This window comes from Zea mays, chromosome 5 (genome assembly GCF_902167145.1).
Source record: "Zea mays cultivar B73 chromosome 5, Zm-B73-REFERENCE-NAM-5.0, whole genome shotgun sequence".
NCBI classification, from domain to species: domain Eukaryota; kingdom Viridiplantae; phylum Streptophyta; class Magnoliopsida; order Poales; family Poaceae; genus Zea; species Zea mays.
Genome location: NC_050100.1, coordinates 208732400 through 208757040, shown reverse-complemented (window position 1 = coordinate 208757040; position 24641 = coordinate 208732400). Strand labels below are relative to the sequence as shown.

The following is a 24641-nucleotide window of genomic DNA, read 5'->3' as shown; positions in this document are numbered from 1 at the left end:
CCCGGGCTTCAAAATCTTGGTGATGATGAATGGCCCTTCCCAGGGAGGAGTAAGCTTGTGGCGCCCTCGGGCGTCTTGTCGCAGCCGAAGTACCAAGTCTCCCACTTGGAAGTCTCGGGGCCGAATCCTTCGGGCGTGGTAGCGTCGCAGGGACTACTGATACCGTGCTGAGTATAGCAAGGCCACATCCTGAGCCTCTTCCAACTGGTCCAATGAATCCTCTCGGCTAGTCTGGTTGCTTTAGTCGTCGTAAGCCTTTGTCCTCGGGGAACCGTATTCCAAGTCCGTGGGAACAGCTTAAGCATAGAGTTTGAATTAACCGTCTTAAGCTCTCCCATGGTCTCCAATTCATCTCAAGGCACCTGCATGATATAGTTAGCACAGTTTGGTACCCATCTTGGGATGGGTCCATAATGATCATCTAAATGTGCCTTTGGTACCCAAATAGCCTTTGTGCTAGTTCTAGGTGATCTCGTTATAGATCTAGCACAGGTGTATGATTTGGGTCTCCTAAGCGAATGAGATTGAGACAAATTCACTTGCTTAGGAACCTTACCTTTATAACATACCTTGGATAGATGACCCTGCTCACCACACTTGTAGCAGAAGCGTCGCTCAATCTGACATGACGCTTGTTGTTTGTCATTTTCCTTAGTGGGGGTCATCCCGGAGAGTGTACGTGCTTGGTTCATCAGTAGCGGACAAGAAGTGATCGTGTGGTTCTTGTCATTGCATCCGAAGCATCTCCTTATCCCTTCTTCCTTGTCGTTGTATGGACACGACGCAATGAGGTGTCCTGCCTTATTGCACTTAAAGCACCCCCCTTTTCCCTTTTCTCTTTTTGTTCTTTGATGACACAGAGAAATGGTTAGTGCAAGCAACATGATTAATTGAATCTTTACCTTTTTCTAAGCTCATGTTGATTTCTTCATCTTTAGGAACATTCTTCTTATTGAGCTTAACACTTGCTGCAGTTTTTCCTTTCTCAAGCTTCTTCACCACGCGCCCGTGGATATCTTGAGAAAGTCGAGCAATGCGTCTTCTCCTTAGCTGTCTTTGATTCTTATTCCCACATAATTTCTTTTGTGACCCTGCAACTTTTTGTTCATTCAAACATTCGCTTCCTCTTGAGCGACAGGGGTTAGCACATGACGATATATTATCCAGATGTGCACTTGTGCAAGAGTGAGGTTCACATGAATTTAAGTTCGTAATTACGACCTCATGAGCAACATTAAGCATGATATGGTCATGAACTAATTTATTATGAGAATATGATAACATATCATATTCTTCACCTAGAGCAAGTTTTTCTATGTTTATCATTTCGACTTGACTCCTAAGCATGGCATTTTCCATTTTAAGTTGAGCAACACAAGATAAAGCATTATTTCTTTGCTCAAATAAAATTGAATCATACCGTTGGACCAAATCATCATGAGAGCACTTTAGCTCCTCATGTTCTTTGGTCATCTTCTCCAGGCTGTTGTTTGTTTTGATGAGTGTCTCCTTTAGCCTGAGAAGTGTCTCGCCTTGTTCCTTGTTCCTTCTCAACAGTTTAACCAAGAGCGCTTTGTCCTCTTTGTTGAGATGGATGTAGAAACGGCGAATCTCCTCTTCTTCCACATTGTCGGTCTCATTTTACCTGTCATCAATGTTAGTGGAAGCAATACAGGAAAATTCACCTTGTGGTGACGAAGATTCATCCTTGCTATCATCCTCATATTCCTCCTCATCATGGCTTTCGTCTCCACCGTCATTGTTAGCAATAAAACATTTATTACTAGTGGAGAACAAACCTGTTGACGAGGTGGATTCATCGTTTGGTGCCCATCGTTCTTGTTCTTCTCCCTTTGAAAGGTTAGCATCACAAGCAATATAGGGAGTAGGAGCAGTACAATTTGCCACAAAATATTTTACTTTAATTCTATTCCATAAATCATGAGCATCAACAAATAAATCATTATCACTACTCATGATGGCAAAATAGGCATCTCTAGAAAGAGAATCAACTATGATGTTGCAAGCATGGTGATTTAGAGATAGACATCTTAGTTCATCATTAGAAGGATTTTTACTAACATTAGAGGGAAAAATACTTCTACTAAAGACCTGTCTCAAATCAGGATCAACACTCATGAAAGCATTATAAATAGAGACAGACCAAGACTTGTAATTAGAGCCATCGCCTAAAAGAAGTTCTACAGTTACCTCTTGTGACGACATCGTCATCTCCGGACGGCTAAGCCCACACTGGAGAGGCCTAGCTCTGATACCAATTGAAAGTTCCCTTTGACCCGGGAACAGGATCTGGATGTCGCCTAGAGGGGGGTGAATAGGCGAATAAAACTTTCAATTTAAAACTTAAATTCTTACTCTACTCAAAGACTAGAACGCAGTGGAATGAGAAGATCCTTCGAGTAGATTGCAGCGGAATCTGAGATCCTGTCTCAAAATGTCCTGCACTTCAAATAAATCTTATACCACGGATAAGTGTTGAAGCGCAAATATAAAATCGAGTAAGATAGAGAGTCAGGATACAATACAGAACAGAGCACACAGACGCAAGGATTTATCCCGAGGTTCGGCCAAGCCTGAAATGCTTGCCTAGTCCTCGTTGGAGTTAGCCACACCTGGGCTTGGAGTCTATTTCAACTCCTTCCTCCGTTTGCTCAGATCTGTCAGTATGACAGATAGAGCCTTTCACTATTGAGTTGGGTTACAACAAAACCGTGGCTGCTACAAACTTCTCGACAGCACCTCGGTAGAGTAACGATACGCTCAAGACCTTGCTCTAGCTCTTAGCAGCACTTCTCCTCTCTCTAAAGGCTTATAGTTGTGCCTTCTACACAAACTATAGAGATACACACAAGAGGGAGAGTGAGAATTGATTCGAGTGATGTCTACACTTGTTGGCTGCACTTGTCCATTGCTTGAGGCGCCTAGGGGTCCCTTTTATAGGCACAAGGGGCCTAGGAGCTGTTGGAAGCAAACCAGGAAGGCAAATCTTGCCTTCTGTCGGGTGGCACACCGGACAGTCCGGTGCACCACCGGACACTGTCCGGTGCTCGATTTCCTCCCATAAATGGAGCAGTCGACCGTTGCAGTCCTAGAGCCGTTGGCGCACTGGACACTGTCCGGTGCACACCGGACAGTCCGGTGCCCCATCTGACCGTTGGCTCGGCCACGCGTCACGCGCGGATTGCGCGACCGACCGTTGGCCCAGCCGACCGTTGGCTCACCGAACCGTTGACAGATAGAGCCTTTCACTACTAAGTCCGGTGAATTATAGCCGTACGTCGCCAGACTTCTCCCGAGAGCGGCCTATTCACCGGAGTTCAACCTGACCACCAGACACTGTCCGGTGCACCACCGGACAGCCCGGTGTGCCAGACTGAGCTGAGTCTTGGCTGTACACAGCCAAGCCTTTTGCACCTCTTTCCTTTTCTTCTTCTTTCTGTTTCTAACACTTAGACAAGTATATTAGTACACAAAACCAATGTACTAAGTCTAGAAACATACCTTCTCTTAATTATTACATCTATAGCATTTGACATGCTTGAGCTTTGATGTTGGACTCATAAATCATCAAGTCAGCTTGACTTGATCTAGATTGACATTTCTTAGCTCCAACATCCTACAAAGGTCACATAGAACATCTCCAAACATAGGAACAACCCAAACTAAAGATCAAGGTGAACTTAGCTCTTTTGGGCTGCTTCCAGTTCTGGTTTTGACACTTGTTCTCCTTCTAGTGACCTTGATCTCCTTCTTAGAGCTTGATCTTGAGCCTTATGACTTACACCATATAACTGTAGCTGTTACCTCATTGGTTGTAAGTCACGTCCTTATGTAGTGATCCTTGATGTGTCGTAGCTGTTCTCAACTCGATCACCCTTGACTTTGCAAGCCTTCTTCTTCACCCTTGGCTTTGGGTTCCTCAGCCTCCTTGACCTTCTCCCGTGCACTTGGTACCTCGAAGCTCTTCTTGCCTCCATCCTTGGCTTGATCAGTTGTCTCCGAGCTACGCACCCGAGTATCACTTTTGCAATGTCCATCTTACTTGTGATGCCCATTATCTATCATCATCTAGTCCTTGGACCATCACACTTGTTCACTTGTGTTGAACCCTGTTAGCTTTACATTAAGCACCTGTTCAACACTTAGCACACTTGTTAGTCCTTTAATTGAGTTGTCATCCAAACACCAAAACCCACAAGAGAGCTTTCAGATCACGGAGTCCAGAGAAATCCCAGCTGACGTCGGGGTCATCCTCTTCCTCGGAACCCGCGGGTCCGGAGGTTGAGACGGCCGTCAGGCGTCAGTCGGTCCCAAGTTGACCACATATGGTTCCCCGGAAGGTCAGGATATGCCCTTACAAAAGCGCTCACCGAAGCGGGGTCGCTTGGTGGATCGAAACTGAATCTAAAGGGAACAGGGTGAGAAACGGATGGTACCTTTTGGTTGATGGACGGTGGCGAAGTCGCAGCGGGGACGGACTGCACTGTTATCTCGGGTACGGAGCTAACGTCCAACAAGTCCTTCATGAGGGTGCTGGTGTCATCAGTCCGCTTGGGGTTGGCACGTTGCTGGGAAGCGACATCCGTCGTTGTCTCAGGTGCAAGGACAACGCCCGACATGTCCCCCGCAGGGGTGCTGGTGTCGTCAACTCGCCCTGGTTTGACAGCCGATGAGGTGCCGCCTCCTGCCTGGCCATGGTTGCCCCGTCTCCATCTCCTCCGGCGAGGAGGGTGGCGGGGTTGACCCAGATGTTCCTCTTCCGCCACGTGGAGATGCCGTCGTCGTCGAGTTCGTCTCCGCCGGGCGAGCCGATGACTGTCGTCGTTGTCGTGCTGCGAGGGGAACAGTACCATGTCGTAGCCGCCGTTGAGGGACATGAACTCGAGACTTCCGAAGCAGAGCACTGTCCCGGGCTGAAGAGGCTGCTGAAAGCTATCCATCTGGAAGTTCAACGGGAAAGTATTCGTTAACACGCAGTGATCCCCTACCTGGTGCGCCAACTGTCAGTGTTTCAGACCCGGGGGGCCCTCAACCGGACCGACTAGTGAATTTTAGTGCTGCGTGCCCCTGTCCAGATGGGTTGATGCAAGATGGAACACAAGCGAAGGGATGAGGCTTATATTATCTTGCACCGGGGGGATGCTTGTAGTAGGGGTTACAAGCGTTGCGAGAGAGCGAGAGCGAGAGAGAGAGATAGAGAGAGGGTTTGGCCTGGAGGTGAGCTGTCTGAGTCTGCTTCTACCGCGTCTCTCCTACTATGCCTGCCTCTGCTCGCCTGCCTTCGCCTGTTCATACGTCGCATGTTCGTACGTTTCGTCCCCCTCTCTTTTCTCCGTGTTATGTCTCCGCTGTTGCGTGCGTGTTGTCCCCGTGCCTTAGGAAGGCCCTGGACGTCCCCTTTTATAGATACAAGGAGATGGCCCAGCTGTACAATGGGGTGTAGCTATGTGCTAACGTGGCTGGCGGAGAATTGCCTTGAGCCATGTACATGTACAAACGTGGCCATTAAAGAAGTGCCTTGAGCCCTGTAGAAGCATAGCTGGCGGTGCGGCATGGATCCTGCTGACGTTTCCTTGCTTCCGTAGGAGGTTGAGAGCAATCCGACGTCATGGGCGCACGCGGGGAACCATCATTACCTGTTACCGGAGTAACCTTAGATGGGACACCGGTTTTGTTCCTTCATAGCCTGAGGCAGCTAGCTAGGAGTAGGGTAATGATGTATCCTCTGTAGCGTAGTTGATTCCGAGGCCTGAGGTCGGGTGAGGCGGTGACTCCTCCCGAGGCCGAGGCTGAGGTCGGGCGAGGTGGAGACCTCCTCCTGAGGCTGAGGCTGAGGTCGAGGCCCAGGGTTGGGCGAGGCAGAGACCTCCCGAGGCCGAGGCCTAAGGTCGGGCGAGGCAGAGCTCCTTGTTGCGCCCGAGGCTGAACTCGGGGGAGGCCACGACTTACTGTTGCTAGTCTTGCCCTGGTGGTTGGCACGTAGTCGGAACGGGGTGAACAATGTTGTCCTCCTGTCAGAACGGTCAGTAAAGGGGCGAAGTGACTGCGGTCACTTCGACCTTGCCGACTGAGGTGCACGTGTCAGGATAAGGTGTCAGGCGATCCCCACATTAAATGTGCATGCGATACGGTCGGTTGGGAAGGCGATTTGGCCGAGGTCGCTGCACGACAAAGTTCGCTCGAGCTTAGCCTTGGGTGAGATGGGGGTGCGTCTGTTGACAGAGGGGACCCTCGGGCGAGGCGTGAATTCATCCGGGACTACTGTCCTTGCCCGAGGTTGGGCTCGGATGAGGTCGCGTCCCTTGGTAGATGAGGCCTTGACTTGAACTGCGCTTCATCAGCCGTGTATGGTTTGTTCTGAAGATGTTTTCCAGCTAGGTTTAAGGAGCATTGGGGGTACCCCTAATTACGGTACCCGACAAATATAAAAATGCCTGAATCCGTATCCGAAAAAACGTGTATTTGCACTATCCATATTTGGTAGGTATACCCGACCCATTTTCAGCCCTAATGCTAATTAGAGTTTATTGTGCGTCATTAGTTTTACTCTTCTTTTAAGTCGTGTCCAAGGACGACGTTCTGTAAACACTCTATATATAGTGTCTATAGTTTTTTTCCTTTGCATTGAAGGATTTTCCACGTAAATTTGTGTGTCGTGTTTTGGTTTATTGGTTGATCTACTTCGTTTTATCTGTAGGAATTCAATTGCTACTGTTGAATTGAACTTGATTATTTGTTTGTACTTTATCCACTTCATGAACTTTGTCGACAGCAATGAAGATAAACTCAAAGTCCCTAGGGTGATTGGTTCCACTTCCACCCATGTTAAGCCTCCAATATATAAGAGAAAAGCCATGATGGAAAAATGCATACTCCCTCGTGTTCCAAAATTCTTAACGTTTAAGCTTTTGCATGCAACTTTAGCCGTTTTTACCTCTGCATGCGCGTTTAGTCTGCATGCTTTTAGTGTTACGCATTAACTGCACTCAGCTGCAAGCGGGTGGGTGATTTCTCAGCATGCATGCACAATTTAAAATGCTCGCAACATGTGGAAGAGGTTGACAAGTATATGGGATATGGAACAGCCTATGGAGGTCCCAAGAAATGTGGTTTATTAAAAGATGCTGAAGATCATTTTTAAAGTTTTTTTAAACCTCACTACACGCATATTATAGTTCTAATTCATATTTTTGAAGATTAAGGAGAGAGAGCCCCTACTAAGATTTTATTAGAAATGAGAAAAGAAAATGTTACAACTAAGCCTAGTTACAGATCGTAATCCAAAAGATCTAATTATGCAGTTTACAAGCAAAGAAGCAAGAAGAACAACTCTTATGTCTGCCACGACCTCAGCCAATTTGGGATAGAAATGTCAAATTTCACACGCGCTCTGTAAATGATCAACCTCAGCTCCTTACAGAATTCTTGCGTACAGTGATGAACCGAAGGATCTTTATTTGCAAAAATCCATTCATTTTGGCTTTTCCAGATGCTCCAAGTCATGAGAATGATAATCTCCATGGAGAAAGGGACGTTAAGTTGGTGTTTAAGGTTTGCTGAGGCCTCCTCTGGATTAGAGATTCTGGGGGGGTTATTCCAATTGAGTTCCAGCAGGCTTTTGCAAAATTGCATCTGAGGAACAAATGATAGATTGTCTCCTCCCTTTGCCATAAACAATTCTCGCATGAGTAAGATTCCAGGGTCATGTTTTCCTTCTTAGCATATCTCTGGTATTTAGTCTATTCTTAAGCCACAACCAATAGAAAACTCTATGTTTAGGCTGGCATTTGCTCTTCCATAAGTGTCTGTAGATAGGGTGAATCTGCGTCTGGCCCATAAAGGGCATGTAAGCTTTTTGCGAAGAATAGTCGTCGGAGCCCCAAATGTATCGCCAACGGTCGTGAGCATTATTGAGGGCAATTTGCTCCCAAGCCAGCTGCAACTCCAGATACTGCTCAAAGGCTTGCTCAAAAATAGGCAAATGGAAAAAACTAGCGAATTGATCCTGCTCTTTAGCTTCCTTGATAGACAGCTTTGTGTTTTTGACAAAAGAAAATAATTCTGGAAATTTTTGCCTTGGGATGTTCTAGCTCCACTGATCATCCAAGAATGAGATTGATCTACCATTGCCAATGACAGGGTGCGCCAGGCCCTTAAAGTTGGGGAGGAGCTTGATCATGCTCTTCCACCAGAAAGAACCAATGTTTCTATGGCCTGGCAGTCCACGGGACAAATAGTAAGTATTCCAGATGAGATTCACCCATGGTAAGTCATTGTTATTGAAGAATTTGTGCAAAAATTTGATCAGAAGAGCCTCGTTTTGAGTTTCAAGGCGAAGCACCCCCAGTCCCCCATTCACTTTTCTCTGAGTAACCTAAACCCAAGAGATCAGAGGCGGTTTCTTGGAACTAAGGTCATTCCCTCTCCACAGACAGTTTCTCGTGAAGATGTCTATTTACTTAATGATGGTTTTGTGAATCTTGAGCGTACACATAAAGAAGGTTGGCAGAGCTGAAAAGACTGAATTTACCAACACCAAGCGCCCAACTTGGGATAAAAAATTTGAAGAGCAGGACAATCTCTTTTCAATCCTTTGGATAAGAGGCAGAAAGTGTTGCTTTCTAGGTTTCGCAAGGCCCAGAGGCAATCCAAGATAGGTGAATGGCATTTCTCCAATCTAGCAGTTGAGAGTTCGAGAGAGGATCTCCATCTTCTCTGAAGGCACATTTATTGGATACATATTGGATTTGTTATAGTTTACCTTCAGGCCAGTAGAGTTTTCAAATGAGTTGAGAATTGCCTTAAGGAAGAAAAGTTGCTTTGGGCAAGCCTCCAGAATCAAGAGAGTATCATCTGCATACCGAATAATCGGGAAATCCTGGTCAGCAATATTAGGTAAAGGAAGCTTCAAAAGATTCAAAAGCTTGGCCTTATTAATAATGCTCTAAAGAAGGTCAGCCGCCAAGACGAACAACAGTGGCAAAAGAGGGTCTCCTTGCCTAACACCTCGCTTGCAATGGAAGGATTTACGAGGGACGCCATTGAGCAACACCGAAGAAGTGCCAGAAAGAAGGATGCTCCGAACCCAGTTAATCCATTTAGGACCAAAGCCTTTGTGGGTCAAAATTTGAAGAATCATTTCATGCTCAACAGTGTCAAAAGCTTTTTCGAAGTCTAGTTTCAGCATAATGATTTCTTTCTTCGAGGAGTGGCATAAGTGAATGTATTCATAAGCCCAAGCCAAGCAATCCTGAATAGATCTACCCTTGATGAAACCATATTGGTTCCTATGAATTAAACAAGACATGAACGGCTATAGACGATTTGCCAAAAGCTTCGTTAGGATTTGCATACTATTGTTTAATAACGAAATTGGCCTATAATCTCCCACCTTCTACGGATTCTCCTTCTTCGGGATCAAAACAATGAAGGACCCATTAATACTTCTTAGGCAAACTTCATCATGATAGAATTTTTCACAGAGATCATAGAAGTCTTGAGCAATGATATGCCAACATTTCTTAATGAAGTTGGTATTGAAACCATCAGGACCAGGAGATTTATCCGAAGGTAATGATTTTATAATGTTGTCAATCTCCAACTTAGTGAACGGGGTGTCTAACTCGTGAAGCTCCTCATTACGGATTAAAAGCTCTGGAAGGTCAAAATCAATTCCTGAGAAATCGGACGATCCCAACCTGCATTTGAAAGCATCCCAGAGGAGGCCAGATTTATGTTCGTGCTCATAATGAATAATCCCATTCTCGTCAGTCAAAGTGGCAATTGAGTTCTTCTTGTGTTTAATGGTGGCATGAGCATGCAAGAAACGAGATCCAATGTCACCATCAGTTACCCACTTAATAGCCGCCCGCTGCTTCCAATAAATTTTCTGAATGTTCAGCAGATCGACCACTTTTTGCTGCAGAATATCTCTGAAATTCCATTCCTCAATAGAAAGATCCCGATGCTCTTCCATATTGTCTACAAATTCAATTAGAAGCTTGATGTTTTGAACCATTTTATCAATTTTTGGAAGCGATCTCTGCCAATCCTTCATAACCTTTCGAACACATTTAAACTTGGCAGTCAGGTTTTTAGCCTTGTCAGGAAGGCAAGGAAGCCCAACCCACGTGGATTGAAAGAGATTCAAGAAGCCATCCAATTCCAGCCAGAAGTTTTCGAACTGAAAAATTTTAGGTTTAGGGATCTTGGACTTAAAAGAAACCAGGCAAGGAACGTGGTCAGAGATGTCTCTCGGCATCGTTTTGGCACAGGAATCCGGATAAACGATCGACCATTCTTGAGAGATGAAAAACCAATCCAGCCTCTGAAGAAGGGGATCCCTCTGTCTGTTCGACCAGGTGTATGCTAAGCCGTGAAGGGGAATCTCAATCAAATCTAAATCGCTTATTGCTTCATTGAACTTCAGCATTAAGTTAATATCACCCCTCGGCTTATTTCTGTCTTCAGGCCGACGAATTAAGTTGAAGTCCCCAACCAGGAGCCAAGGCTTGTTAGAAGGCATAGAAATATTATGCAGCCAATTGAGGAAATCGAGTTTTCCTTGCGGAGTACAAGGATCATAAACGTTTGTGATAATCCAGGAGCAAGCCGATAAATTTGAAGTAAATTCCACTGACTGAGCATAATCATTTTGGAAGATAATATTTCCTAAAAGTTTTGAGCTTTGCCAGATGATAACTGAACCTCCCGAGTTCCCCACCGTGGGAACAAAAGCAAAATAATCAAATTGAGAAGGACAGAAGTTTTTTAGGTAAGTCGAATCAAAGAAATCCTTTTTGTTTCTTGTAAACAGATAACATCGCATCCAGAATCCTGAATTGAACAGCGGATGGCGTTCCATTTAACAGAGGAATTAATTCCTCTAACATTGTGACTCAGCACAGACCACTCCAAATAATTAACATCATTTAAGTTAGAGAAAATTCCTGGTATGCCATCAGATTTTATACTCATCCCTTGTGTGCCACTGAGTGGCATATAGGTATATTTTTTGGTGTCTATGACATGTGGGGCCAGTGGCATACAAGGAATGAGTATATTTTCCAGTGGCATACAGGGAATTGGCCCTTTAAGTTACTCATTGAGTAAACTAGAAGTTTTTGAGCCAGAACGATACCCAAACCAGTGGGTAAAATAAGTGTCAGTCGGCCAGCAAAAGAGGAACATAAAAGTAAAACAAGCACCCACAGGTGCCAGCCAAGTGTCCAGAAGTCCTGGGAAGACCCAACCCATAAACATGCACACCCAAAAGTTAGAGGGGCAAAAACCACTGCCCAGACCACCCGCCTTCCACCTAGCGCTCATCTTGCTTATCCTCATCTGTTGAGTCATCAGTCCTCTCATCATCCGAATCCTTTCTGCCCGTCCTCTGCTAGCCAACAACTCCCACAGCCAATTTCTTCTTCTTCAAACGGCGCTCAGATAAGTCATCATCTGACAGGTTGCAGAACCTGCTCCCCAGATTCCGAATCACCTTGGAGGACAACAGGGGTGGGCCATCAAAGTTATGCTGGCACATGAGACAATTCTTTTTTGGGCAGGCCCCTTGTCTGAACCCAGCACGTGATTCCTTTAAACACTTACTCCTTCTGAGTTCTGACTCCACAATGATAGGTGCCGGGGCATCACAACTGCCCGAATCTTTGGAGCTCTCAGAAAGGACATCATCCAGAAGTTTGACATTCGGACATTCCTTAGGGATGGCAAAAGGTAAAGATTTCAGTCCCGGCTCCAGCAGAGCTGAGGGAATCGCAAATAACAGAAAGGACTTCGACCAACTGAAGGCCTCAGGTTGAAGCAGCTTCGAAAGAAAAAGGGTGCCCAGTCCTTCGCGATATCCACCGAGGGGTCAGTTGATCCAGCAGGAGCAAAGTACATGGCTCAAAGCCTGGAGAACTGGGCAGCTCTTTTCCTCTTCTCAAACATCTGAAACACAGGGTCAGGTTGCCATCCCTGATTGACTATGAAATTCATCTCTAAATTCTGAAAATGGTTCTATTTTGCGCGAGCGAAAAATAATGGCATGCAGCCATGAAGATCGGGCGGCAACAAAAATAAGAACTCGCGGATGTAGCTCAGCAAAAAAAAATCACATTATAATAAAAACAAGGAGTTGAACTGGACACCATCTGCTTCATAAACATGGTCATAACCACACGAGCAAAGAGAAAATAATAATTTCTAGTGCCACACGGCAGTATTTAGTATGAAAAAAACATGAAACATGCACCTAAATTAATGGCTTATTGGTATGTGAGAACATGTTCAAAACATTTAAAAAATTAGAACTGGAGGGAGTATGCTACGCGCGAGGACATGGACTTGTGTGGCAAAGAATTGGCATCTTTTGCACCTTTAACATTCTAAAACCCCTATTGCAAACGAGTAACTATGGGTCTCTTTGGAAGGGCTTTGTTTCAACAATTTCAGTTTTGTTTCAGCTTCTTTCACCGAACAGATCTAGCTACACGAGCTATAGCTTTAAAAAGTTAAAACTAGACGTCAGTTTCATAAAATTCATGAAGGGGTGCTAAAAAACATTGTTTTCATACCTTATTATCAAGCTGCATTATATCCATCGTGACACTGGTTACACAACGTACAACTTCGATCTTTCTCACGACACCGCAATAATCATTAAGTATAATAAAAAACTCACACAATCAATTGTACTACAGAAGTCGGAGTCCATGTGTAAGTCAAATATTTCTAAAAACCACATCAACAGTTTGCTAAAATTATTTTATGGTGAAGCTGGAAAACTAAAGCCGCAATTGTTGAAGCGGACCTCTCCAAAACAGGACCTAAATATGAGATTTTATACATTTTTATGCACTTTATTTTTTTAAATGATTTAATAATTCTTGCTATCGACACAGGAGCGAGAGGATGGCCTAGAATGCAGGAGAAAGTCAAACTAAAAGTGGAATATTAGCACTCAGTAGCCAAAGCTATACCACATTTGAGCCGACCGTCAACATTAGCTTCTCTTAGCTGAGAAGCAGTTACGCTTCCACATGGCTCTCTCACAGTGATGTAGAACAATAGTACTACCTTGTGTGTAGCACATTCTCGCGACGAACCTAACAATTAGACTGGCATTCAACGTTCTTTCACTTGTGGTCCCTAAAGCAGTCATCCATGGGGTTATAAGATTGTAGTTGAGAAAAAAAACACATGGGACTCAATCTTGATATTAATGGAGGTGGTGGTGAGACAAAATAAGGACTAGCAGTTCATAAAAGGTAAACTCAAATTTATTATATATCTTTTAAAATGATAGATAAAAAATTTGTATACATATACTTTTTTCATATTTTATGTTGTAGGGAGTAAAAAACGTATAGAAATATGCAAGATTTTATTATTATCTATTTGAACATAAGGAAAAGATTTTCATCAAATTTTATACATATCTATTTTAAAATATTAAAATTTTCTTAACCATTCATATACCCGTTTTCATCATAGATGAGCTACAAATAAACTAAAAAAATGTGCTTAAGTAAAGATTGAGGAACCATGGTTGCTAACTCTAAATACACGTTCATATCCACTTAACCAACAAAATAAGCAAGTTTTATCTTTCGTATTTTATAATCAAATATAATATACACATTTTTATTAAAAAAATCAAATGAAATCGTGCTGGGCCTATATATGTTATGCTGTCCTCGTCCTCACTCTCGACGCAAAGTGGAGGAATAGGGGGGAAAGTCAATAAGATTAATAAACAGGTTTGCCAGATGATCCAAACAGCGTTAGCTAAACATTGGTTGGTCAAATTAGCGGGAGAACCCAAGGACGGACAGCCTTAGTCGTCGGAGATGAGTAGGCGAGCAATGCAAATATGCAACGCAACACAGACGCAGACGCACTTTAGAGAATTAAATTAGTAATACGGGCAGTTGGTGCTGTGAAAGCAGTCACTGTCTTTTTTGCATTGGACGAAATCACGAAACAAATACAAGGCGGGGTCGCCGTCCCGGGCCGTAGTCCTTGGCTGCGCCTGCGGGGAAGACGACGTGGCCTCCTTTTGACTCCGGCGACCCATCCAATCCATCCATCCGTCCATGGATTATTGTGCCTAGCTGCCAGCCTGCTTTCAGGCGGACAACCTAGCTAGCTTACAATCCCAATCAGGGCCTCCCTCTCTTTCTTTTATGGTTTCCCTTATTCTTCTCCTACAGGTGTTGTCTGGCTAGCTTATAGCTTATAAAAAATCTGAAAAGGGGGGAAGAAAAAGAAGACGATGGAGAAAAAAGGGGGGTTTGGTTTTACAACTAAGCGCCACTTCTTTGTGGCGCTGGGCCATCTGATGCCTACTGGAGTAGCTTACACCGAGTGACACCAACGTGGCTAGGCCTAATTTTGTGTTTGGTCTCCTCTTCCGGCTTCTTGGGATCCGGTCCTACTAGCTGAAGAAGAATCTGTACACCGTTATCTTTTTTTTTCTTTCCTCTGTGATCATCCCATGCTTGCCTGATGCCTGTCCCCGTCCCGTCCGATGGCGACCGCCGCAACGCCAAATCCCGGAAGCGGTTTTCGCGGCTCCTATAGTAGTACTAGCTAGCATATACCGCCATACCATATCCATCCGCCTGTTTGTTGTTGGCTTTGGTTTGGTTCCGTCGGCCTGCCGTGGTTTTGGTGTGGCTCCGTCCACGATCCACACATCTGTCGGCGGCTCATCAGTCCTTGCGGACGAAGGTCATGGGCAGGCCGTTGAGCGGCAGCGCGAAGGGGCCGAACTGCACGCCGCTCTCGGACTTGGAGGTGGACCACCTGTACTTGGTGGCGAGGTGGTGGAAGAGCACGAGCATCTCCAGCTTGGCGAGCTCGTTGCCCGGGCACGAGTGGGTCCCGTTGCCGAACGGCAGGAACGTGTTGGGCTTGGGAGCAACCTGAAACAGAGGCCAGCCATGAGGACCTGTCTGACATGGCACAAATGGCGAAGCAGAAGCAGAGGCAGAGAGAGTCTGACCTCGAATCGGGAGGGGTCGAACTTCTCCGGGCAGGGGAAGTGGTCGGGGCTGTGGTGGATGTTCCGGAACAGGGGCATCACCTTCCAGCCCTTGGGGATCAGGTACCCTGCAGCCAGCACACAGCGGATGAGTCAGTCTGTCTATTCATTTCGGTTAGGAACGCGTCCCGTCCGTCCAGTTCATCCGCAGCAGCGCACGACAGGGACAGACTGCCCCCGCCTCCAATCCAACGTGAAACGGTGGCGGGAGTTTTTTTTTTTTTTTTTTGACAGCGAGGGGCATGACCGCATGAGTATGATTGACGCCTCACCTTGGTACTCCACGTCCTCCACGGCCTCCCGGAAGGTGAAGGACAGGATGGACGCCACCCGCATCGTCTCCTGGATCACACGGCTCGTCGTGCGCATCCGCCTGGTGTCCGCCCACGTCAGGGGCTCGCCGGAGGAGCCTTTGGACCGCGCGATCTCCTGCTGCTCCTCCTACAACACCAGCTCGTCCCGTCAGTCTCCGCGCGGCGGGCGCACGCAGTCGATCTGGTGCCAGGCATGAGCCGGCAGGGAGAGAAGAACTTACGATGACGGCCTTGAGGACGGCGGGGTGGTCGCCGAGGAACTTGACCATCCAGGTGAGCACGCTGGCGGTGGTGTCGCGGGCGGCGAAGATGACGCCGATCACGTTGTCGGCGATCTGGGCGTCGGTGAGCGCCTCGCGGTCGTCCAGGAAGGAGGCCAGGAGGTCGCTCCCGCGCTGCCGCTCGCCCTCGCGCCGGGCCTCGATGATGTGGGCCACGACGGCGCCCAGGCGCTTGCGGGCCTTCATGGCCTTGTGGAACAGGGTGCCCGGCAGGTTCACGGGCATCGAGTTGTACCCCTTCTCCAGGGTCAGGTAGCACTGCTTCAGCTCCTCTATGTACCGCATCTCTTCCTCGCCGAAGATGGACAGCAATGCCACATTCAGCGCGTACTGCAGGCGGCGCGGCGCGGAAGATGAACAGGATGAGCAACTGAGGATGGAGGAAAGAACAGAGCATAACAGAGTATAGCCGCATAGCCAAGCCAAGCCAACCCACCAGCTTCATCTCTTGGAAGGTGTTGACGAGGCGGCCGTCCCAGGACTCGAGCGAGCGCAGCGCGATGGCCTCGATGGCCGGCACGGAGCCGCGGATGGCCTCGGGGGAGAAAGCCCGGGAGACGAGGCGGCGGAGGTGGGCGTGGTAGTCGCCCTGCTGGAAGAAGATGGCCTGCGGCCCCAGCATGCGCTCCTTGCTCGCCGGGAAGGTGGGCTTGAAGAGGTGGGCCTGCGTGACGAGCACGAAGCGCGCCGCCTCCGGGCTGGACACCATCACGCAGGGGCAGCCCAGGATGTGCGTCTTGAAGATTGGCCCGTACCGGTTCTGCTTCCGGGCGAAGAACACGTTGGGGTTCTTGGACGAGTAGAGCTGGAACGTCTCGCCCACGTACGGCCACCCCATCGACCCGGGCGGCAGCGGCAGCGCCTTGCCGCCCGCCGCCGCGGAGGACGCCCGCCGCTTCCTGCCGCGGACGGCGCAGGCGAGCACGACGACCGGCGCCAGGAGACAGACGAAGAGCAGAAAGGCGCCCATGGCTCTTGCCTCGCTTGCTCTCTGCTTGATGCGGTGAAAGGAAGGAGTAAACGGCTAGGACTAGAGGCGGCCGAGGACACTGCAACTGCAACTACGGACGAGGAGCAAGAGATGAGATGGGGTGTTGGGGTGGAAGGAAAGGCCAGGGAGGTGGCAGCCTATTTATAGATTGGCGATGAGCCTTTAGTCTCTCCCCAAAAATCTACCACACTGGGGCAGGGGGGCCGTGCGACTGAGCGAGAGGAGAAGGGGGGATTAACTGAATCCTCGCTCCAGCTCAACCTCTCCCTTTCTGCCCCTGTCTGTCTCCGGGCTAGCGAATACCGGACACGCACGCTCTCGTACTGCACTGCACACTGCCGTAGCTCGGTTTGGCTGCTTGCTTATCCGTACGTCCTCCTGGCCCCTCGCCGCTGCATCAACAGGGCAACACTTCTGCTCGCGTATCTCTCGGCATGCTCGCTAACCCTTTTTAAAATTACTTACTTCAAATTAATATTGGAGCATGATTGGCACAGCTTTATCTTAGAAAAAAAACGAATCTGGATTTGTGATTTATCAAAGAGCAATTTCACTGGTGGTTGACCTAAGATTCACCGTGGAACCGTTTGACTAACACAACAGTTCTAGATCCACAGAAACGCAATTCAGTTCAAATGGCCTATTTTACTCTTAGGATAGATCCCGTACACCAGGAAAGATATATCGATCGATTAATTTTACCGGTAACCACTAAAAATTCCTGTTCCCGGTATCGGTCCGTTTTTAAATATATTTCGTTTTAAAATTGTTGTAGACCGACCCGACCTCCCATACATCAAACGGTCGGATGACATAGCGTCGACGTGGTAGGTCCGATGGTACACCGGACCGTTCCGATATACCTGACAAGCTGACATCTGGTTCGGAATGGTCACTGAAACTGCAGGGGCATAGCAGAGGTCCGATGTACACCGAATCGGTCACTGCATGAGGTCCAGTGCACCCGAATTTAGACCGGTTTTTTGAACTTTTTTCCAACGGCTATTGGTTGGTTGGGGCCTATAAAAACTCCTCCAACCAGCTTATTCAACCACACAAGAACTGAGCAATAGCTCCAATACATTAGAGCAACACTACCAAAAAGACCAAACTTCTCAAGTGCTGTAAAAAACGGATTGAGCAAAGAGAATGTCTCGTGTGCATGATTTGACACAACGCCTTGAGAGAGAAAGAGAGAGTATAACAAAGAGTATGTGTCGTGTTCTTGTGATCTTTGAACTCGAACTTGTGACTCTCATCGAGTTGTAAAGGCTAGCAAAAAGCTCCAACTGTGTCGTGTGCCTTGTGGAGATTCTGGTCTCTTGATTGAGAAGAGAAAAGGGACTCGAGTTGTTCTCGATAATCACTTGAGTTAGGAAAGGGTTAAGAGAAACATGATCCTTAGTGAACTCCTCAACAGAGACATGAGTTTCTTTGTGAAACCGAGCTCCGGTAACAAATTGTTGTTTCTCTCTTGCATTTGACTTTGCTATTTACATTCCCTCTTCCTCCCTAAGTTCTCTTGCGATTGATATTGATACGCATCATCCATTAGTTGCTCTAAACTACATAGTCTACATACTTTCACTAGAGCAACTCAAGCAATCTGAACTAATTCTTTCTCCCACTAACCCTTATATTGTTCTAATCATCAATTGGGATCAAGTTGTGTTTTAAGTGATAAATTTCAGGTTTCGTCTGTTCACACCCTCTAGGCAACTTTCACGCACGCAGCGCAACGCTTCTGGATAGTACCACCTCGTTAGTTGAAGGAGGGCGAAAGACATGACGAGATCTAAAAAGAGGCAGTGATCCTTTGGAATCCATATCTTTCTCGGTCTTTTGGTTAAGATAAAGTGTAGTACATGTTCCTATCTAATTATTATCTGGTGTGTGGGTCATATGTTCACTTTAATATTAAAACTATTTTTACGAAGAGAGTTCACCACATTGGCTTGCTACTGGGTCGTCCTCGCGTGTCATTCAACCGTCGCACTACTTACAAAACCTGGTCCACCGTCCACCCCAATCAATCTCATGAAATACAATCATGTGACGTCAACACAACGTCACAGACATTGTATGTATATGTTTACGATAAATCTGACCACCTGGTGGAGGCGTCATATCTTAGTCAGCATTAAGCCATTCACTCAACACGGATTGAAATTGTATGGCTTGAATTCTATTTCATTCCACGATTAACTAAAACAGGAAGACTATTTCTCTAAGGGCTCCTTTGGATGCTGCATTCCCCACAGGGATCCCGGCCCAAACCGCGGGGGAGATGAGACCCGTGCCTTTTTTTCACTATTTATCCCGGGCTGCCTTTTGGATGATGTGTGGGCCAAAAATGTCCCGGGCCTTTTCACTCTATCCACGTTGATCCACGGGGATGAAAAAAAACGTCTCCAGGCTCGTGTTTCTCGTTCCCTTCTCTAGCTCGACCTCCGTGTTTCGTGTTTCTCCTCCACAAGTCCGTGTTTCGCCATGGCGGCTAGGGTTTACGCTACCAGCGCCAGCCATCACCGCTCACTCCTCCATCGCTAGGAAACACGCCCACGCCGCTCGCCGCTCCTCTCCACTCGACGCGATCTGTAGCAAGTCGAGAGCGTAGCAGAAGTTTCAGCCCCTCTCCACTCGACACAATCTACAGCAAATCCGAAGCGTAGCAGAAGTTTCAGATCCTCTCCGTTCGACACAGTCTGCGGCAAATCTGTGGCATAGGAGAAGTTTTAGGTACATCAACTTCTTCGTTCTCGCGGATGTTCTAGTACATTCTTTAGCAGAAGTTTCAGCCGACAACGCCTAATTAGCATGGGCCAAGCAGACCTTAATGCAGCCGCCGCTCTTCAGGCCTAGTGAAAGTTGCCTAGAGGGGGGGTGAATAGGCAAGTTAAAAAATTTTCAACAAAAACTATAAGCAAACTGGGTAAAACTGAATTGATCTCGAAATTCACTCAGTTAACTTTGGAAATGAGATGTTCTAGTTGATCCACAGGGTTCAAAATAGTAGATCTGAGAAGGGCACTTCTCAAAATCCACACACCAAATATATATAAACAAATCTTCCACGCAATGGTGAGAGAATGAAGAACATGAATAAGCACAATGAACAAGAACACAAGAGACACAAGATTTATCCCGAGGTTCGGTCACACCACCAAGGTGCCCTACTTCCTCATTGAGGCGCCCACAAAGAGCCGGGTCTCTTTCAACCCTAATCCTCCCTTTGCCGACCACAAAGGTCAAGCCCACACACTAATCTTTGCTCAAACGAGCGGGTAATACAAACTTTCTTGTGGTCTTCCACAAGATTTGGAGACTCACAAGAGACACCTAGTCGTCTAGGAGCTAGAAGCTCCAAGAGTAATGAATCCACAAAGAACTCGATGTAGTACCAAAGCTCGAATCAAGAAGAACAAGAGAGATTTGGAGATGAAGCACAAAAACTGCAGCTCTCAAACTCACTCAAAGATTTCTCTCCAAAGATTTGAAATGGGAGAGGCAAGAGGTGTGTGAGAGAGAGTGGGAGGTGTTTCTCAGGTTAGGAATGGGGTTTGGGTTGTGCTCATCTGTGGGGAAGAGTGTGGGAGGTGTATATAAAGGTGCCCACAAAAGCAGGTGGCCGTTGGGGAAAGTTGGCCAAAAACCGGTTGAACCGGTTTGTAAACCGGTTGAACCGGTTTCCACCAGGAAAAACTCGGTTCACTGACCTACTCAGCCGGAGAGTCAACCGGACTCAAAACCGGTTGAGCCGGGCTCAAATCCGGTTGAACCGGTTTTCCCAAAATCTGCACATGACTTTTTCTGACAGGACTGACTGGCAGACTGGTAGTGACAGAGCGGAACAGTGCAGAAACCGGTTGAACCGGTTTTAGGTCCGGTTGAACCGATTTTTGAACTGCTGCACAGATTTTGAGAAAACAGACGTGAAACTAGGGTAAAATGGAGGTTTTAGATCAAGGATTTTGAGCTTTAGTACCAACACCAACCTTCTTTTTGGATCCCCCTTGATAGTACGACGATTCCTATACTCAAGTTAAATAAAATATAATTAAGTAAACTCCTTGAGTCATTGGTGTCTCAAGTGTGATTTCTCCATGGTGTTGCTTCATAAGGATCACAAACATCTTTGTCTCACCTTTTGAAGCAAACACAAATCGAGCCTATGACTTGTGCCATTTCACCATATATGAGTTCAAATCATGGCTTCAAGTCACCTTACTGATGCATCAACATGTTGTAACTCTTCATAGCTGATTAGTTCATCGACTTAGTGCAAGTACTCTCTTCTTCACCTTAGCCATGGTACCTCGGTCTACAAGCCGTCGCTTGGCCTTCACCTTCGCTTAGTTCCTCGAAGTCCTTTCCTTGCTATCTTCACCCTATCAAGCCATTCTTGAGTCACATCCTATTGAGCATCCATTGAGAGAATCATTTCTTCAATATTGTGAACCTTGCTTGAATGTCATCTAGATATAACTGCTAAGATCAATCAAGCTCTAGTTTGATTCTCATATATTAATATATGGACTAATAGTAATATGGTCAAGTCAATTCATGATTCCTCATATCTTATTCACTTTGGCTTGACCAATCCTCTTAATCACTTCAACCTCTATTATGATCATATTTATGCATAGTGATTTCTCAGGACTTGTCCATATATTCAAACCAATATAGAGACCATATTATATCCATTTGCATTGTCTCACTGGTTATTTGACCTTGTGTTGAACTTTGTTCACTGATCATTATACACTATTCAAGTATGTTCATCATACTGAATTCCCTGTTCAACACTTAGCAAATTTGTTAGACCTTTAAATGTGTTGTTATCCAAATCACCAAAACTCACAAAAGGGATGAATGCACTTTCAATCTCCCCCTTTTTGGTGATTGATGACAACACATTTAAAGCTTACATAAGATTTGATAAATAAGATTTTGAATCCTATGATATAGTTTCCTCCCCCTAAATATGTGCATTTCAGAAAATACCAATTTTGTACTCAAATGCCAAAAGCACATATTTGGGTCAAAGTATGGAGGCAACTTATATCATACTATTCATAGGATGCAGTGCGTCATAAAATAAACGTGATGCTCATGACATAGTATGCACTAATCAACTTTCTACATCTTATGTTTTTCTTATGACTTCCTTTTTTTTAATTATTTCTCCCCTTTTTAAAGTCTACACCTAGTTACATAAGACTAAAGGTAAGCTTTAATGCACAATTTCTCCCCCTTTGTCATAAATCTCCCAAAAAAAGATATAAAGAATATAAAGGGCAGAAATTATGATTAATCAAGATTTGAACACACTATCATGAAAAGGGTCCTTATATGGCACAAAGGTAATGGAGAAGTGACCTAAAGTGATGTACCTTTGCATTTTACCTTTTCAAGGGGAGTTCCATACTTGTGTTGTATTTAGAGTTCATTTTGCAATCTCTTGTTGGCATAATTGTGACATAGGTCCAAGATATCAGCTGAATATTGTCATACTAATTGAAAGATAAATCTTGATACCTGGAGTCTAGATGTCATCTAGCATTTTCTTATCATAACAAGAGACAACATGAAAATTGCACAAGTATGGATTATACAACTAGTGATCATGTTCAAAAAATATCAATTAAAAACCACCAATTGATACAATTTGAGAGATAATCAGATCACTAATTGCATATTACACTAAGTTCTCCTCAAGTTTTAGTGCACACATATATATGAATTCAATTGATACCTGTTGAGAGTACTTATTTGCAACTTAAAGTACCATTGGCATACAAGGAGTATCAATTGAACATAATCATGTAACATAGGGAACATGCACACTATTTAATCAATTAAGTGCTAGACAGGAGAATTTATAAGCTATGCTACTTCAGATATTTGCAATCCAAAAGGATGTGATACATATTTACCAATTTTAGATGACGTTGGAGTAGCATATACAAGAGAAACTCATTCTCTTATGAAATGTATAGAAGATACATTTATTGGAGCAAAGAATCTTTGATACCCATCAAATTTGCAGTGGAAGCGATTGTCTTTGCCTGAAGGTTCCTTTCTAATTTGAGACTACACACATAATAGACTTGAAAATGAAGTTAGTCTCAAAGATTCAAATTATAGACCATTCTCCCCCTAAATGTATGCATACAAGTGATGAATACTTATTTAGCTTATGCACTTGGACTTGTGAGGTCAGGGGATTAAGTTCTACAATTTGAACCTTGGTACAAATAAAGTATGAAAATATGAAATTGCACCAATTTAAGGAATTACTCATAATCAAACGGTATACTAATAGACATGATATGCAATATTTTTAAGCCAAGATTCAAGTGCAACCTTATGATGTGACTTAAGATATTGCATATACATGCATACACTAACTTGTAAAATCCTAGATACACAAATGTAATACAATAGTTTATGGAGTGACACACCTTTGTTCTATGCCATATGGTCTTCATTATAATCATGAATTTCTATCTTAGCTTTTGATAGGCTTGACATTTCAAAGAGAAACTTATCCTCTTTAAATGATCAAGAGAAACTCATTCTCTTCAAAGAACTACACAAATTCACTAAAAGAAAATGTTAGTCTTTAAGGACACAAGATATAGAGTGAGCTCCCCCTAAATGTATACATCAAGTACTCGAATTACTTGTAACATGCACTTGAATCAATTAAGATTCTTAGAGGAGTTCATCATATATCTTGGTCAAGGCATAATATATTTGAAACAATTAAATTTATGCTAGAGAACACATATTGTTCCCCAATAGAACTAATCCATGGGGTGACATGTGGTAAATATTTGATCATTTCCTTGGAACCACTCATCCTCATTTGATGTTCTACAAGGTGTGAGACTACAAAACATGAACTTGAAGAAATCATTAGCCTCACAAGATATAGGCTAAACTCTTCCTCAATTTGTGCATGTAAGAGTACACAAAGTACACTCATGCACATCAACAATACGAGGTTAAAGTTGAAGTTTGCGCTATATCTTGGTTTAACATAACATGCTTTACATAGATGATGAAAATCAAACCAATTGAAAGTTTAAGAACTAAAAGTATATCAATTGAAATCCTAAAGGGTAAAGCATGCTAAGATGAACCTCAAACCTCATAATGAAGGATATCATATAAATATGTCACTACATCTTCATTATTTGGTTGACAAAAAGTGTAACTCCCTTCTTGAATGAATGTGCTTTCTTTTCTTTTATGATTTCATCCAACCAAGTGATCTTGAACTTTATTCATCTTTGCTTGGTTCGATCATACTTGATATGAGACCCATTGAAACTCAATGATTGAAAGAACCAAGACTCTTATATCCGTAGATTTTGAATCCATCTTGAAAGCACTTGGAAAGACCTTATTGAAACACTTAGAAAAGAGAGCATTAGAAACACAAGGGAGGGTTTCACAAATGATAATCCTTATATGTGGATGGAAAATAAATAATCATTCTTGAAACCCAAAAGGATAGATTAAATTCCTTTAAATTAGTGCACACATATAGTTGATGTCAAAGTTATATGCACTATTGAACATTTTATATTGCAAGGAAATTTAACTTATACTATGGTACATCCCACTAAGGATAGAATACTAGAACAACTGAAGGAGAGGAAGTTTTCATACCTTGGCCTCTTATCAACTTCTTCTTACTTTAGTTGAATAGTATCCTTTAAGCTTGTGATTTATACAATTTAAAACAAGCACCATCTCTTAACATAGATTTTCTATGGATAGACTCAACACAAGAGATGGCATTAGTAGCACAAGCACTAGTTTCTTATTTAGCAACCCTTTATATGTGAAGGGCAAACGAGTTGCTAAAATAGAGGAACATCATAATATGGACTAAATTTCCCTTGAGCCCTCATGCACAATATATTTTGAATGACATGGATAATATGCATGGTTATTCAATGAAGTCTAAAGGGCTG

The 24641-nt window shown here is 44.7% G+C and overlaps 1 protein-coding gene and 1 non-coding gene across 2 annotated transcripts; one reads left to right on the top strand and one right to left on the bottom strand.

The window, feature by feature from the left end:
* Positions 1-14502: 14502 nt before the first annotated feature.
* Positions 14503-16754, bottom strand: LOC100383693 (putative cytochrome P450 superfamily protein). The gene is given in 5 exon segments (NM_001176331.1): positions 14503-14948; positions 15029-15135; positions 15340-15508; positions 15603-15992; positions 16099-16754. Coding segments are annotated over 5 exon segments (1413 nt in total). The 5' UTR covers positions 16633-16754; the 3' UTR covers positions 14503-14735.
* A 1724-nt stretch (positions 16755-18478) lies between these two features.
* On the top strand, positions 18479-18675 carry LOC111589482 (U2 spliceosomal RNA). The gene has a single exon (XR_004849899.1). It is a non-coding gene; the product is annotated as a U2 spliceosomal RNA (small nuclear RNA).
* The last annotated feature ends 5966 nt before the right edge of the window (positions 18676-24641 follow it).